Source organism: Cebidichthys violaceus, unplaced genomic scaffold (assembly GCF_023349555.1).
Source record: "Cebidichthys violaceus isolate CVI_PGR_0920_01 unplaced genomic scaffold, fCebVio1.0.p SCAF_9, whole genome shotgun sequence".
Classification (NCBI taxonomy): domain Eukaryota; kingdom Metazoa; phylum Chordata; class Actinopteri; order Perciformes; family Stichaeidae; genus Cebidichthys; species Cebidichthys violaceus.
In genome coordinates, this window is record NW_027176975.1 from 8,391,201 (window position 1) to 8,404,706 (window position 13,506).

Below are 13,506 nucleotides of genomic sequence, written 5' to 3' on the forward strand. Positions count from 1 at the left end.
ATGAAATGAAAAATGACTTAAATTCCTCAGAGCACTGGTGGGTCAGCCAGTGGTGAGCAGGAGAATAACTGAGAGGCTTTAGTGCATAACTTCTTCACACTGAGATGAATCACATGAGACTCACTATGGAGCTCCCTCATTACCACATTTCATTCTCAAACAGCGCACAAACAGCATTCAGCAGACTATTTCCCATGGCTGATGGTTTGAATATGTAACGCTAACTTCTTAGTCAGTATAAAGCAACGTTACAGCCACAGTTCACGTTACTCTGACCACTTGCTAGCGCCATAAACAACGAATACATTAACAATTAAACAATGTAGCAAATAGCTCTGAACTTTGACTTAAAAACAAATGCCAAAACACATATAAGAGTTTAACTTGCCTCATGTTTGTTGTCCAATGTTAGTGAAATCAGCCGCTGCAAGTGATGCTGTTTTCATCACGACTGCGCATGCTCGAGTGACTTACCATAGTAACGATGTTGAGGTTGTAAATTAACCCCCTCCCTGTTTGATTATGACATACTATTACTTTGAAATTATTTAGTGTTATTTGGATGCTCAATATGCGGTAATTATGTCGGTTTTTTTGGCTGTTAATTATGTCCTAGTCAACATAATACAAAACCTAAAAAGGCTGCAGATTAATGTATTGTGCTTTAAATTTCAGGAAAAAGCATGCTTACATTAAATTCATTAAACACAAGAAGACAATTGTAATGTTTTTTATTATGGCACGCACAACATGTTACCATTTTCATAAGGTATGTATTTGGAAAGGAGACAATTCGTTTTTTGGTATGTATCAACATTTTCGTATCAAGTGCAATAACAGAAGTTATGGCATGGAAGAAGAACCAGGGACCATCAAGATCCGTTTCACTGACACTAGAAACACAGAGACAGAGACGGAGGTGAAGTCCAAGGAAAGGGCACCATGATAATTAAGTATTCAGTGCATTTCTAAAGGAAGACAAATGAACAAGACTATTAGGTTTATTCATGTATTGTGCAGATGATACAACCAGAGGGTCAGCGCTTTGGTGGTGGGCCCTGACAGAGAGGAACATATGAGAAATTTGTAAAGTTAAACAGAGTTTCTCAACTTTGTAATCTGGACCCCATGTTGCAGATTTGTGGTATTTAGTCCATTGATATGTTGATTTTTGTCAAATAAATTGACATGCTTTAAAACATAATTTCTATATAGTCTATGCATCATGCTCTTTATATCAAATGCAGAGGATTTCAAGCTCTCTTATTGCTGGGTTCATGAGAATTATGAACATTTTGGAACCCAAGCATTGGGTGAGGACCAGAACATGTTGAGAAACCCTGCTCTAACAAAGCAAAGAAGTGCCTGGGATACAGAAAATGACTTTACGTCACCTCGCTACAGAGACAAACATGTACCATTTGGCCCTTAGATAATACAAAAGTTATAGAACGTGAGATGCTACTCTGTATTTAAATCAATACCATATTTTATAACAAAGAATATGCTGCTGATAGGAATTACAGAAAGATGCATTTTGAGTCAAACATGGTGAAGGAGGAATGGCACAGACCTTGGGGAGAGAAAGTGAAACTGGTCTTTCTGAACAGTTTATAACATACAAACTGTAGTCTCTCTCTCTCACACACACACACACACACACACACACACACACACACACACACATGTCGTAAACCCTTATTTGGATCCCTTCTTTTAGAAACAGATGTAGACATGATCAGAATTAAATAAATATAACAAGTGAAACAAAAATATTATTAGAAGGCAAGATGAACTTTCAATGACAGTATCATGGGAAATGAAAAAGACCATTATTGTTATATTGCACACATGTAGGAGTAGCAACCCTGGGTTTCAAGTGGCCTAAGTGTTGACAGAAAAAAAAATATGGCTTCGAGGGGAAAAATGTATTTTCCTTCAGAACCTAAACATTTTGAGATTCTGCGGGACTAATAAAGGATTATCTTATTTTATAGTTAACCAAATGAAACCACTGGACCTGCTTATTTATAAAGGTCTCATGTTTGGCTAACGGAGTGCTTCGTTGGTGAAGACAGCTTTAGGTTTAAAGGGTCAGACAGACATGCCCTGTTAAACACACATAATTATAAAGCTACATGTCCGATTACATAGGGCTGGGAATTAAATAAAATCTTATAGATTACAATCAATTTAAATTATATTCTGGGATTTTTAAATATATTCTTATTGTACATAGAAATACCAGCTTTGACGTCCAGTTTGTAAACCAATGTGGTAGATATTATACTTGTTCATATTTGAACATGTACTGTGTGTGTCTACTGTTTATCATGAGCATTACTTTTTCCATATTATTCAGCTTCAGCTTGAGGCATATGTCAACACCTGTTGGTTAAGTGAAAGTGCAAAGTCAAAGTCAAATAAAGAATGACTCACAAAAGACAAAGAAATGCATCCAGGAGCATGACAGCGATGTTTGGGTGGATTTGAAACAACTATCAGACACCAAACCCAGTCCTGCACTGGGAGTTTAGGCACCACTAAGAAGCCACTGCTCCCTCAAACGAAGGCTGACTGTCACATCTGAACCGAGATCACCTGACTGCAACCAATCGGTCTTCAGCATCGAGGGAGGGGAGGCCGGGGAACCCAGACAGTAAGGCATCTTGGAAGACGATTGTGCGGCCTCTGGCTCTGACAGCTGTCCTTCCTTTAGTCACTTTCAGGTTACTGTCATTGCTATAAAGCAAGTCAACTTTCATAAAACTGTATTACTGGTGTGACTGTTCAATGGCCACACCTAGCTTGTCGTAGATCTCCTTCAGCAGCAAGAGAGCAGTATCCTCAGATTCCCTAGTAGACAGAGAGAGAAGAACATAATATAATTTAAATAAAGATTTAAGTCAGGGACGTAAAATGGGATACAACAAAGAGAAAAACATCAAGAGCGCACAATAACAAAGGTCACAATAACTGTGGTCCACGTGTATTCATGACTCACCAGTAGCACAGGTGAGACTGGATGGCAAACAGGTACTCGTTGAAGCTCTCGATAGGTTTTTCCTGAAGTACGTAGTCGATCCTTCGTCCTCCATTCAACATCCCCACTTTAATCTCAGGCTGCTCCGTCTGCTCTGCTGACACTGAGGACTCTGCCTCGTCACACACTCCTGCTGCGACAGAATTTTAAAAAAAAGATGAAGCTGCACAGACAGACAACAGACAACAAAAAAACAATAGCCAGCAGCTATTTGTTTTCACTCAGACCTCTTGGTAAAACCAGAACAGATGAGATAATGGACAGGAAGGAAGAGAGTGTCTGCTGTAGATGTTGTAAGAAGATACTTTGATGGAATAACAACCACAAAAACTGTCTTTGTGGTTGTTTAGAAAACCACTGCAGAATGCTCTTATAGGTTAAGACAGTTTTTTTGATTAGCACTGAATGTATTGTCAATTAACATCAGACTTTGACCTGATGCTGTGTACAAACACATCAGGTCAAAGTCTCACTCACGGGTGCAAGTATGAGGTTAAGTAAATGTCAGTGAGATGGGTTAGTTTTGTGATGAGTGTCTGTTGGTATGTTAAAAATGTGTTGTTGTTTTAAGAGTGATCTCACGAGGGCTCTCAACAAAAACCTTCTGATGAACTCTAAACTGCTGGCTGCTTGAATATCATATTTTCTACCTCTACCTCATTTACTGGCAATAATTCGGACATTAAAACCATGAAAATCTTACTCTCAAATTACATATGACTGTGTCCACTACGTACTATGTTATTAGTACATTATAACTAGAGTCTCGTGTTTGGGATCGTATACCACTATACTTGATACAACAGGTGAAGGTTGTACGGGTTGTAAAAGAAAAGCTCTGAGTCCTCGTTAACGTAGAGTGAAGAGTTATTTTGTGATGCATTTGTCTGCTCTAACAGCAGCTGTATTCCCCGTGACTCATTTAATAAACTGACAGACTAAGTACCTGAGGTGCTGTTGAAAAGGGCAGGACGTGCACCTGCATGTAGCTACAGACCTGCTACTGATGATTGACATCACCTGCTGTGAACAACTGTGATCAATACTATTCAACTGGTCCTGTTTGTTCAGAACATACAAGAATGTGCCATGGACAAGTTCCTAGTGGTCTCTGTTGTTAGTGAAGCGGTTAATACATTTAACCAATCAGAACTGTCAGCAGGAGAAGACATTGAGTTGAAGATAAGCTGTGTAGCAGTAGTAGTGCAGTCAAGCATGGAGGAAGGAGGAGCAGAGGAGCAGTGAGAGCCTGTCGTAATAACGACATGCATTATATAGCATTTGCTCTTTGTGAGGGAGCTGAAAAGACAAAGTAAACCACAGTAACTGAGTACTATTAGGTTGTTTTTTTACTATAAATTCTGCAGGTATTGCAGCATAGCTTCAACCATAAAACAGTTAATTAAAGTTTTGCCTCTTTTTCCAGATTCAAACCAGAAAACTGAACTCGAATTCTTTCTATTGTTTCCTGCCTTACCTTGGAAGTAATGCTTATGAAGGGCCCTGGGCCACTCCAGTATTTTAGTCCAAAAGTCAGCACTTTTCTCTTCCCTCTTAGAAGAAGAAGAAGTGATTGCCGCTGAGGCTGAAGTTCAAAAGGTAAAGTAGGTAAAAGGTGAGGGAAGCAGGAGCAACCGCCAGATAGAGTGTAAGAGGGGAGGGGAGGGGAGGGTGGTAACATGCAGAGAGGGGTGAGAGGACATTGGGTTAGACACACCTTTGCACACATACACATACAAATGCACAAATGCAAATAAAAGTGTTTTTCTACCCTGTGTCTCTTGAAGGTCTCTCTCTATTGTAGTGTCTCCTTCGTCCACCGGGGGCAGTGCAGCAACTGGCAGTCTGGAAAAGGACTGCCATGCTGTCCGTAACGATCCCAAAACATTGTTCTTCAAATCCATGCTCATACGGGTCAAGCTGTCCTTTAGTTCTATTAGACAAAGAGACACAGAGATTATCATTAAGCCTACTACACAAAGCTCACACCACAATATCTTTACACAAAGACAAAGAGAAAGGAACAGACAGCCATACCCAGGTGCATTCTCTTGCGGCCTTTATGATGAGGGATCAGCATGGGCTCCAGATCCACCTCTGTTACAATCATGGGCTCTAGCCGATAGGCCACAGGGTCGTACTACACAGCAATAAAGGGGAAGAGTTGACTGTGAAAGATGAGCCCAATTAGATGACTTCAACATGGATGTATTTTTTTATTTTCTTGAGTTCTCTGAAGCACATGTGCATGTTTATTGATGCCAAAAGTTCACTAATCGTAATAATCTTGGTGTGAATACACAATGGTGAAACTTGGACTATTATTCTTGTCATTGTGTTTATTCAATGCTTCAGTTACATCTGGGGAGGGTGTGTGTGTATCTGTGTGGTTCAGGGTGGATCAATGGATGTGTGTCGGTGTGTGTGTGTGAAGTCAAACTGTAGTTGTGGCAAATAAAAGCAGGTGCAGGAGATGTGCCTGAATGGGCAGATACAGTAAATATGTGATGACTCACTGGATGGTAGATGTTGTAAAAGCTCTTGCAGGTTGGGAAGGTGTAGTTGGGATCAATGTGTTTCAGCCCACGAACCGTCAGGAACATTCCAATTGGAGAGCCAAAAGCAAAAAATGTTTGAGGGTGGAAAGCCAGCTGTGGGTAATCAATGGATACCTGTGGAGAGAGGATGGAAACATGTGCTATCAAATTTATTTAAAAAAATGTGAGATGAAGAAATCACAGCTATTCAGACGGATGGAACAACTCCTCTGGTGCACAACAGTGTTTACATTTAACATTTAAACTACATTTCATGACATTAGGACAACGGTCAGGGAGTGTGACAGCAGGAAAAGGGGAGACCAGGGCTCTGACCATTCATGCAGGACGGGATGAGCACAGACGCACTGTGGTATTGGGTTGCATGTCTCAATGGGACAAAGATGGTGGCTTTAATCACCTTAGCATAATGTGACTTGCCATGGAAACCCTATTGATCATAAAACAGCCAATATAATTCAAGTCGCCTTTATTTTTTTCTGAACAGACCAGACTGTGTGTGAAAAGAACCCCCAGGCACAGAGAGATCATAGAGACCAAAGGACAAAGCCTGAGGACACCATGTGAGACACACCTGTCCCTTGGCTATGCCTCCATTGGTCTGTCCAGGCAAGCAGGGGGAGGAGAGAAGCAGGAAGGTGATGCATTAAAGCGTTTTATCTACTGGTACTCCCAAGCACAACTGTATATGTCTGTGTCCGTGTGTGGTACCTGTCCGATACCGACGTCAAAGTACTCGTAGTCTACAGCGCTGGTGACAGACTGCGCCCTGTGGAACTGGGACTGCTGCATCGGGAATCCTGAAGACTGGTTCCCATCGTGGTCGCTGTTCAATGGAGGTGGAACTTGCAACCCTTCCAGCAGATGTACTGCCCCTGTCTTAAAATCCTATTTAGATTAAGAAATATAATATAATAAGTAATTCAAAAGATATCTGAACAGTAGATACTTTATGTGGTTACTCATTGGGATCGAGATCCCCCAAGCAAAAGAGGAGCTGGCCATAAATAAAATCAGCCACATCAAACTGTTTCTCACCGACAGTAAACCAGATCCATAAGATAGTTTTAATCCTATCTTAGAACATACAAAATACATACAAAAGCATGCCACATAACCAGCATCAGTCAAAAAATACACATTGATTGTTTATACACATACACATGGGAAAAAGTATGGAGTCATCTGAATGATTGTGTTGCCTCGATCTGGACAGTGAGCGTATATTAATGCCAAGCAAAGAAACTATCCAATTCAATGTTATCCAGACGAAGTCCGGACCCAAGAAACACATTTTAAAAAGGGCATTACAATGGTCATATGTTCCAAAACAAAACAAAACTCAGTATAGTATCAAGCTGTCTGACCTCTGAAAGCCATTTCTTCCTGACGTAATTCAGGATCTTCTTCCGAGGTCCAAGAGGAATTCCTAAATCTTTGAGATCACTGTCTTGGCAAAGAGCCTAAAAGAGGAGATGATGTGTTTTATACAAAGTAATACACTTGTAATTAAAGTATCTAACACCTTGGCAGACGGGTTTTGTTTATATTAAGAAACATATTTTTTTAAAGTAATTCCTGAGTTAAAAATAGTCAGGGATTAAGGTTACATGAAATATTCTGTATTTCTTCTGTCTGCTACCACTGACTCAGTGTTTACTATTCTGAAGCGTTACACATAGTTTTCACAAGTGGCAGACAAAAGAATTGAGTGGCCAGGAGTAAAAATTTAATTTCAGGCTCTGATTACTCTTAAATCTGTATGTCCATTATGTGTGTGTATGTGCATTACCAGTGACTCCATGTCTAGGTTTTCTGCCTGAAGGGTATCCAGGTACTGCTGTAGGCCCAGTCTGGTCAGAGTCTGCTGCAGTGTGTCACAGTTCAGATGTAAGGGCTCACCAGAGGGCACCTAAAGCACAGGGAGGGAGAAAGAGAAGACAGGAAAGTGGATTTTCTTATCTATGTGAAGAAAATCTATCTGTATACTGGTGTTATCGTTTACTATGAATGTCATCGTACCCCCTCTCTGGCTTCTGATCCAGTCCTCTGATTGGTTAGCAGATCAAACAGGATCAGCGAACCTGAGGAATGACAGATGAGAAGGGAAAATGTTTAATTTCAGCATATTAATGACTTGTGACTGTGTGTGTGTTTCTTTGTTTGCACATGTCTTACCCAGGCTATGGCCCACTACTGAAACAGCCCCATTGAACTCTGAGTGTCTCTGTTTAAAGAGGGCGTGGAGCGTGTTGATCTCTGAGGCCACTGTGTCCACTATGGTCTGGCAGTAGGTGGGGCTGTTGTAGAAAAACAGGTCCAGCAGGGTGTCGTTGGTGAAATGTCTTAGCCTGCTGATGCTGGGTAGAGTGATCCTCTGGATGTCCCTGGAGTGGGGGGAAGAGAGGGAAGACAGAGTTTAACAATTTTCTGCAAGTACTGGAGACATACGACGTAGTATTGCACAAAAGCGGGATCTTGTTTTGTTCGCTCTCTGCCTCTCTCCATGCTTACTCGTCCACACCAGTGGCATCCCCGTGTAGAGCGCTGTGCCAGTTGACTGGGAGGAACTCCACTCTTCCTACCTCGCCATCTTGCTGAGCACGCTTATAATGAGAGGCCAGGAGGGACAGGGACGCACTCCTGAAGTCATTTACTGGAGAGACAAGAAGAAAAAGAGTCATACAAACACAGATATATGTATATGTATATGTATATGTATATATATATATATATATATATATATATATATATATATATATATATATATACACACACACTCACACAAAAACTCACACCTACCACACTGAATGATGGATCTGAAGCGCAAGTCGCATGCAGGGCCGATGCCATGGACCATAAAGACAAGGTGGTCCACCTTTTCAGGTTCACCTGCGAAAACACACAGAAATACGTCTAAACTGTGAATAATACTTTGTTAAATGAGTGTATATGCTAGTATATTTCTCACTGGTACACACAAAGACACACACATACCATCAGGTATTTCTACAGAGATGTTGTTCACCCCCCTCTTGACTGTTCGAGGCCGTCCCTGCTCCGAGGGGGAGGACACCCACTCATCCTGCAATCCTATTGGCTGATATTGCATTATAAGCTGAGAGAGGAGCATGAAAGTGAAATAGAAGATGATCAATAGAAGGAAACAATGTACCTGATTTTAAATAAACTAGAAAAACCACGGTGTGACTTTGTCATCTATTTAATTATAGTGTACATAGTAATGTATATTAAAAACCAGCCTAACCTTGGGATTGTGTAAGATGACAGACTCTCCGTTGGGAAACTCCACTTTCCTTTTCCATTCGTCCAAGGTCACTGCTATCATATAGGCGTCCTGAAAAATGAGAGGATGAGAGGGAAAGGAAGACAAGACAAACGGATAGGAAAGGAGTTAGTGAGGAGTTGCAGCAATGAGCAGTGTGGTGGGGGGTGTTCAGGGTCTGTGTCAGACTACCTCCAGCCTCTTGCTGACGTCCTCGGGGTAAGGCATGAACCTGGTGTCTTTGTCTCCTTTATAGAACCAGCTACAGCGGCGTACTTCAGTGGGGCCTTGCTCCCAGTACACAGCGTAGCGCTTCCTCTCCTTGACACGTACATCATACCGCTCTCCCTCCACAGCTATCACCACATCATCCTCTCGGTCTCCCACTGCACAGTACATGGATGTGGGGAAGGCACGTGATTATCAATGAACAGTAGATATTCAATGTGTTAAAGAAAATAGCCCCCGTACATTACCCCCTTAAAAGCGTCTGTATACAACAAAGGTACCGTCGATGTAGCATAATGAGCCTGAAACTGTAACGCTGAGCATTTCCCGTCAAGAGAGTAAAGCGTCCTACTGGGCACCAGGCAAGTGTTGGCAACAGTAATATTTTGACATTGTATCGTCTCACGGCTGTTTATACATGCCTAATTACACACACCTTTATAAATAGCGTACAGCATATAATGTACATGTAAAGTATATACACATGCTTACCAGCGTGGCAGGCCTTCTCTAGCTTGTTAGAGTCTTCTCTGCTGAAAGGAAGCCAGGAGGTGTTGTCATCGGCCCGTCGACAGAAGAACCAGTGAGGCTGCACTTCTTGATAAGGAGCAGGGGCCGACTCCGTGTCCAGCATCTCAAAGGAGGACGTGGAAGAAGGAGAGGCCTCATCCACTGCAGGCGACACCTGGAGAAAAATTATGTTCAATCAATATTTATTCTTCATGTCAGCAGTGTTGCTCAGTTAGAAAGCAAATACCTGCTATATACAGTACACCTGGGTATACACCTGTTCCCCGCTGTCCCAGAATAAGAAAATATAGAAGTCTGAGCTTAGTCTGCGCCCTTCCATTCAGCTCCTATCGAGGAACTTGAGACCATGAGACAAAGAAGAGGACAATTGGACAGGAAAGGATTAGGCCTCCCCTTGGCTAGCAGCACAAAGCCTTGTTTTATTCTACCCCCCTCTACAAGATGTCCCTTGTCTCTTCTTCTTTGCACAACTGATCCAACTACAGCTTGTAAACAACCCTTTTCCACCAAATATCTTACATTCACAAACAATGCTGCCAGTAACACATTTGGTACTCCACTGCTCCTGTTTTAGTGTGTTGAAAGAGAGAGCCTGCCACTGCTTGACACAACAACAAACACCCACATTACACACAACTGCCAAATCAGTAATCTGAGGTGTCAAGATTTGAAATACAATTTAGAGTAAACTGTGAATGGAGCACCCTTCCTAAAAATAAAATCTCCTTGCAAGTAATACCTTCCTGTTTGCACTGCTCACCAGCCTTAAGATTACAGACTATATGATGGCTATTTGTTGAATGTCATACAACACAAAAAAAGCTTCAGGAAAGAGATTCATGATACTCCATCCAGGCACATGTATGTTTCCAGCTCATTGACTGGGAGACACATTCGCTCTGAACACTTGCACTTTTCATCTGAAAAGAGTGAATTATATCTCTAACACAACTGTTGAGTATTTAATCACTGGCATGGCCTTGAAACTGTACACGGTGTCATTGTATGTTGCTTCTATCAAATGTATAGCTTAAACCTCTTAGGTTTTTGTTGGAGAAAAATAACTTTTAGAATGATCAGTTCTTATTGTTTAACATACAAGGCTTCATGAAGTCTGGGGCTCCTGTGTGAATTCTCTTCACACTTGTTATCCTCAGATGTTCCTCGTTTAGCAGTCAGTGTGACCTTCTGTAAGGGACGATTGTATATCTTACTAAACGTCAAGATGACGTTTGCTTGTGCGGAAGGGGCGAGTTCAAGACATGTCACGTATAAATATCAGAGACTCAGAGAAAGACCTCTGAGCAGCCTTGATACATGACTTGTATGTGTTTCAACTCTGTCTCCTTCTTGCAAGAATAAATGTCCTGTGATAATTACTTTTACATCAGCTTCGAGTGAATTTCTCTAACAGTTTTCCCTGATCACAACCTAGTCCTGGACAACCTAGTCCAGGACTGAAAATAGATTATTGGAGATAACACATTGAGAGCGTACTTTAATCAACAACTAGGACCCAAGTAGCCTTTTATGCAACTCCAGCTGATCAATGAGAAAGGATGATATGACTTAACATTATCTTTAATGTAGGAGATAACCTATTGACTGTGTACTGCAAAATGATGATAACTCTGACAGGTCAGACTGATTCTATTTTCTGTACAGCACCATAGATTTCTAAATTATTCTTGAGACAATGAACATCAATGATGTATTGTCTATGTCTTCAATAGTTTTTTCATAATAAGAATTTCTTGTAACAACTTATTTGTGATGAATAAAGGCCATAACACTAAAAAATATGCACAAGATCTGTGTGTCTGTGTTAAAGTCAGTTTCCCATCAATGTGTGTTATCCCTTACCTAAATTTAAACCCAAAACTAATCCCAATATCTTCAGTGCTTAACCATAACTTAACCTAAACCCTAACCCCAATCATGGAGCTACAGGAAACAGACTTTGACAAACAACACAGATATACACATATGCAAAAAATCCCCCACACACACCTCACCTGATCCTCAGGCGTGTTCTCTGTTGCCACAGTTTCAGTGGGGTTGTCAAACAGGTCTCGTGTGTTGACCTTTGGGGCAGCCTGAGATAGACCCCCCTCTTCACCAGGACTGTGTGACATCAGCCTTAGACCTGACCCCGGGCCACACACACACACACACACACACACACACACACACACACACACACAGGAGCCTGTAATGAACTTAGCTGCACACACAAAAATGAGAGCAAAAAGGAGGATTAAAACACCATCACAACTATTAACGTTACATAACATGTAAGCCTGTCAAGTTTACAAAGGGATTGACTGGCGATACCTGCACCACACTGTTGTTGAGCAGGTTAACGTTAACTGACGTTGAGTTGGCACTTAAGGATTTCTTGACACTGTCTTGAACAAAACTAATGCTAACGGATAGTTCTGTGTGTATTTCAAAGACAAACACAATAATCACATCCTAGAGGTTGGTTGAGGTTCATGCTAGATATGTTAGCTAGCTGAGTTAGGCTGAGCGAACCGGACTCCGGTTTTAGGTTCTCCGTCTTCACATCCTGTTGGTGTTTTTGAACGTTTTAGCACTAGTAACAGACAACGGTCGACTCAAACTCACCGACAGCTTTACCTACAGTGGACGCAGAGGGTTTGTATTCGTTGTTTAGCCAGGTCTAGCTCGGCTAGCCAAGGACAGTCTCCTGTCAAACGATAGCTGGTTACAGTGTTTTCGGAAATATGAGTATTACGAGCATAGAGCCCATTGACGCTCACAAACGACCAGACTAACGGACAAATAACGGTCTAAAACAACGACGTCATTGCAATGACAGTGTTTTCTGTGAAGCCCGAGTGTTCAAAGTGTGATGATAAGATAGTGAAATATGGCTGAAACACAGCGTTCTGGTCCAATGTCCGTTTTTTTATACAATAATAAAATCTTACATTTTCTTCAGATCAATATTCCGCTGTAACACAAAGTAGTTATGAGTCTGCCAACCTCTGAATCAAACACAGTCTCTGAAAACATCCCGTATAGTACAAAAGAACCAAATATTCCTGCATAAAAGTCAAATTTACAAGGAACACTTGAAGGCGACATGAAGCAACACAGCGTCACCAGGCCCCCGCCCCCAAATATGAAGCTGTTTCGTAATGATTTTGATTATTGGTTTTATTCTGCCGAGAACACGGCGTACAAAGTTTGTACGTAACCCATGTAGTTGAAGGTAAAAATAACGTCAATTTATAACTTTTCTATAAATTCAGTAAATGGGATGTTTTTTTTGAGGTGCAGAAGTTATATTTATATATACCCCAACTATATATATATATATATATATATATATATATATATATATATATACCCAAAATGTATATGTATATATATATATATATATATATATACACACATATACAGTATATATATATACACACATATACAGTATATATATATACACACACATATATATATATATATAGTATATATACTTTTTTTTTTACCAATGATACAGCGGATTTTATGCTGGTGATGGTCAGAATGAGGATTTTATATAAAAAAAATTCCGCTGCAGTACTATTATGTCAAACACTTAATAAGTGGTGAATATTCAGCTGAGAGGTGGAATAAACCAGGGAATGCCGCCTAACATACTGTAGGCCTAGATGTTATGTGGAGTATCAATACAACATGGCATTCTTGCCATACTAAACAGATCACCCGCTCAGCCTAACACAGAAATGTTAATGATTGGTTTGGAGTGAGATATGCCCAGGTATGTGTGATATGTGACAGTATAGGCCTCTTACAACCACAACTTGAGAGATCGACACACCCTTTTTTGGCAAGTT

General features: G+C 40.9%; 1 protein-coding gene across 7 annotated transcripts; it reads right to left on the reverse strand.

The window, feature by feature from the left end:
- Positions 1 to 714: 714 nt before the first annotated feature.
- ddhd2 (DDHD domain containing 2) lies at positions 715 to 12,704 on the reverse strand. Of its 7 annotated transcripts, XM_068703508.1 has the most exons (20): positions 12,601 to 12,704; positions 12,275 to 12,356; positions 11,662 to 11,870; positions 9,608 to 9,800; positions 9,080 to 9,273; positions 8,870 to 8,959; positions 8,599 to 8,719; positions 8,404 to 8,493; positions 8,116 to 8,257; positions 7,780 to 7,988; positions 7,624 to 7,685; positions 7,394 to 7,513; positions 6,969 to 7,064; positions 6,313 to 6,489; positions 6,176 to 6,202; positions 5,560 to 5,715; positions 5,081 to 5,183; positions 4,815 to 4,976; positions 3,005 to 3,176; positions 715 to 2,856 (listed from the first exon to the last, which is right to left on the reverse strand). In XM_068703508.1, exons 3-20 carry the CDS (start codon positions 11,779 to 11,781, stop codon positions 2,775 to 2,777), a joined length of 2,316 nt encoding a protein of 771 aa, XP_068559609.1. In that variant the 5' UTR covers positions 11,782 to 11,870; positions 12,275 to 12,356; positions 12,601 to 12,704; the 3' UTR covers positions 715 to 2,774. The 7 variants fall into 7 exon arrangements, with proteins under 7 accessions (XP_068559609.1, XP_068559612.1, XP_068559610.1 ...); XM_068703511.1 differs by lacking the exon at positions 12,275 to 12,356 and having other exon boundaries at positions 11,662 to 11,792; XM_068703509.1 differs by lacking the exon at positions 12,275 to 12,356.
- Positions 12,705 to 13,506: the final 802 nt, after the last annotated feature.

Coding starts and splice junctions, on each gene's coding strand:
- ddhd2 (XM_068703511.1), bottom strand. CDS start 11,781: ATGTCACACAGTCCTGGTGAAGAGGGGGGTCTATCTCAGGCTGCCCCA. Junction 9,801..11,661: donor AGAACACGCCTGAGGATCAG/GTGAGGTGTGTG, acceptor ATTTTTCTCCAG/GTGTCGCCTGCAGTGGATGA. Junction 8,494..8,598: donor CTCTGTAGAAATACCTGATG/GTATGTGTGTGT, acceptor GTGTTTTCGCAG/GTGAACCTGAAAAGGTGGAC.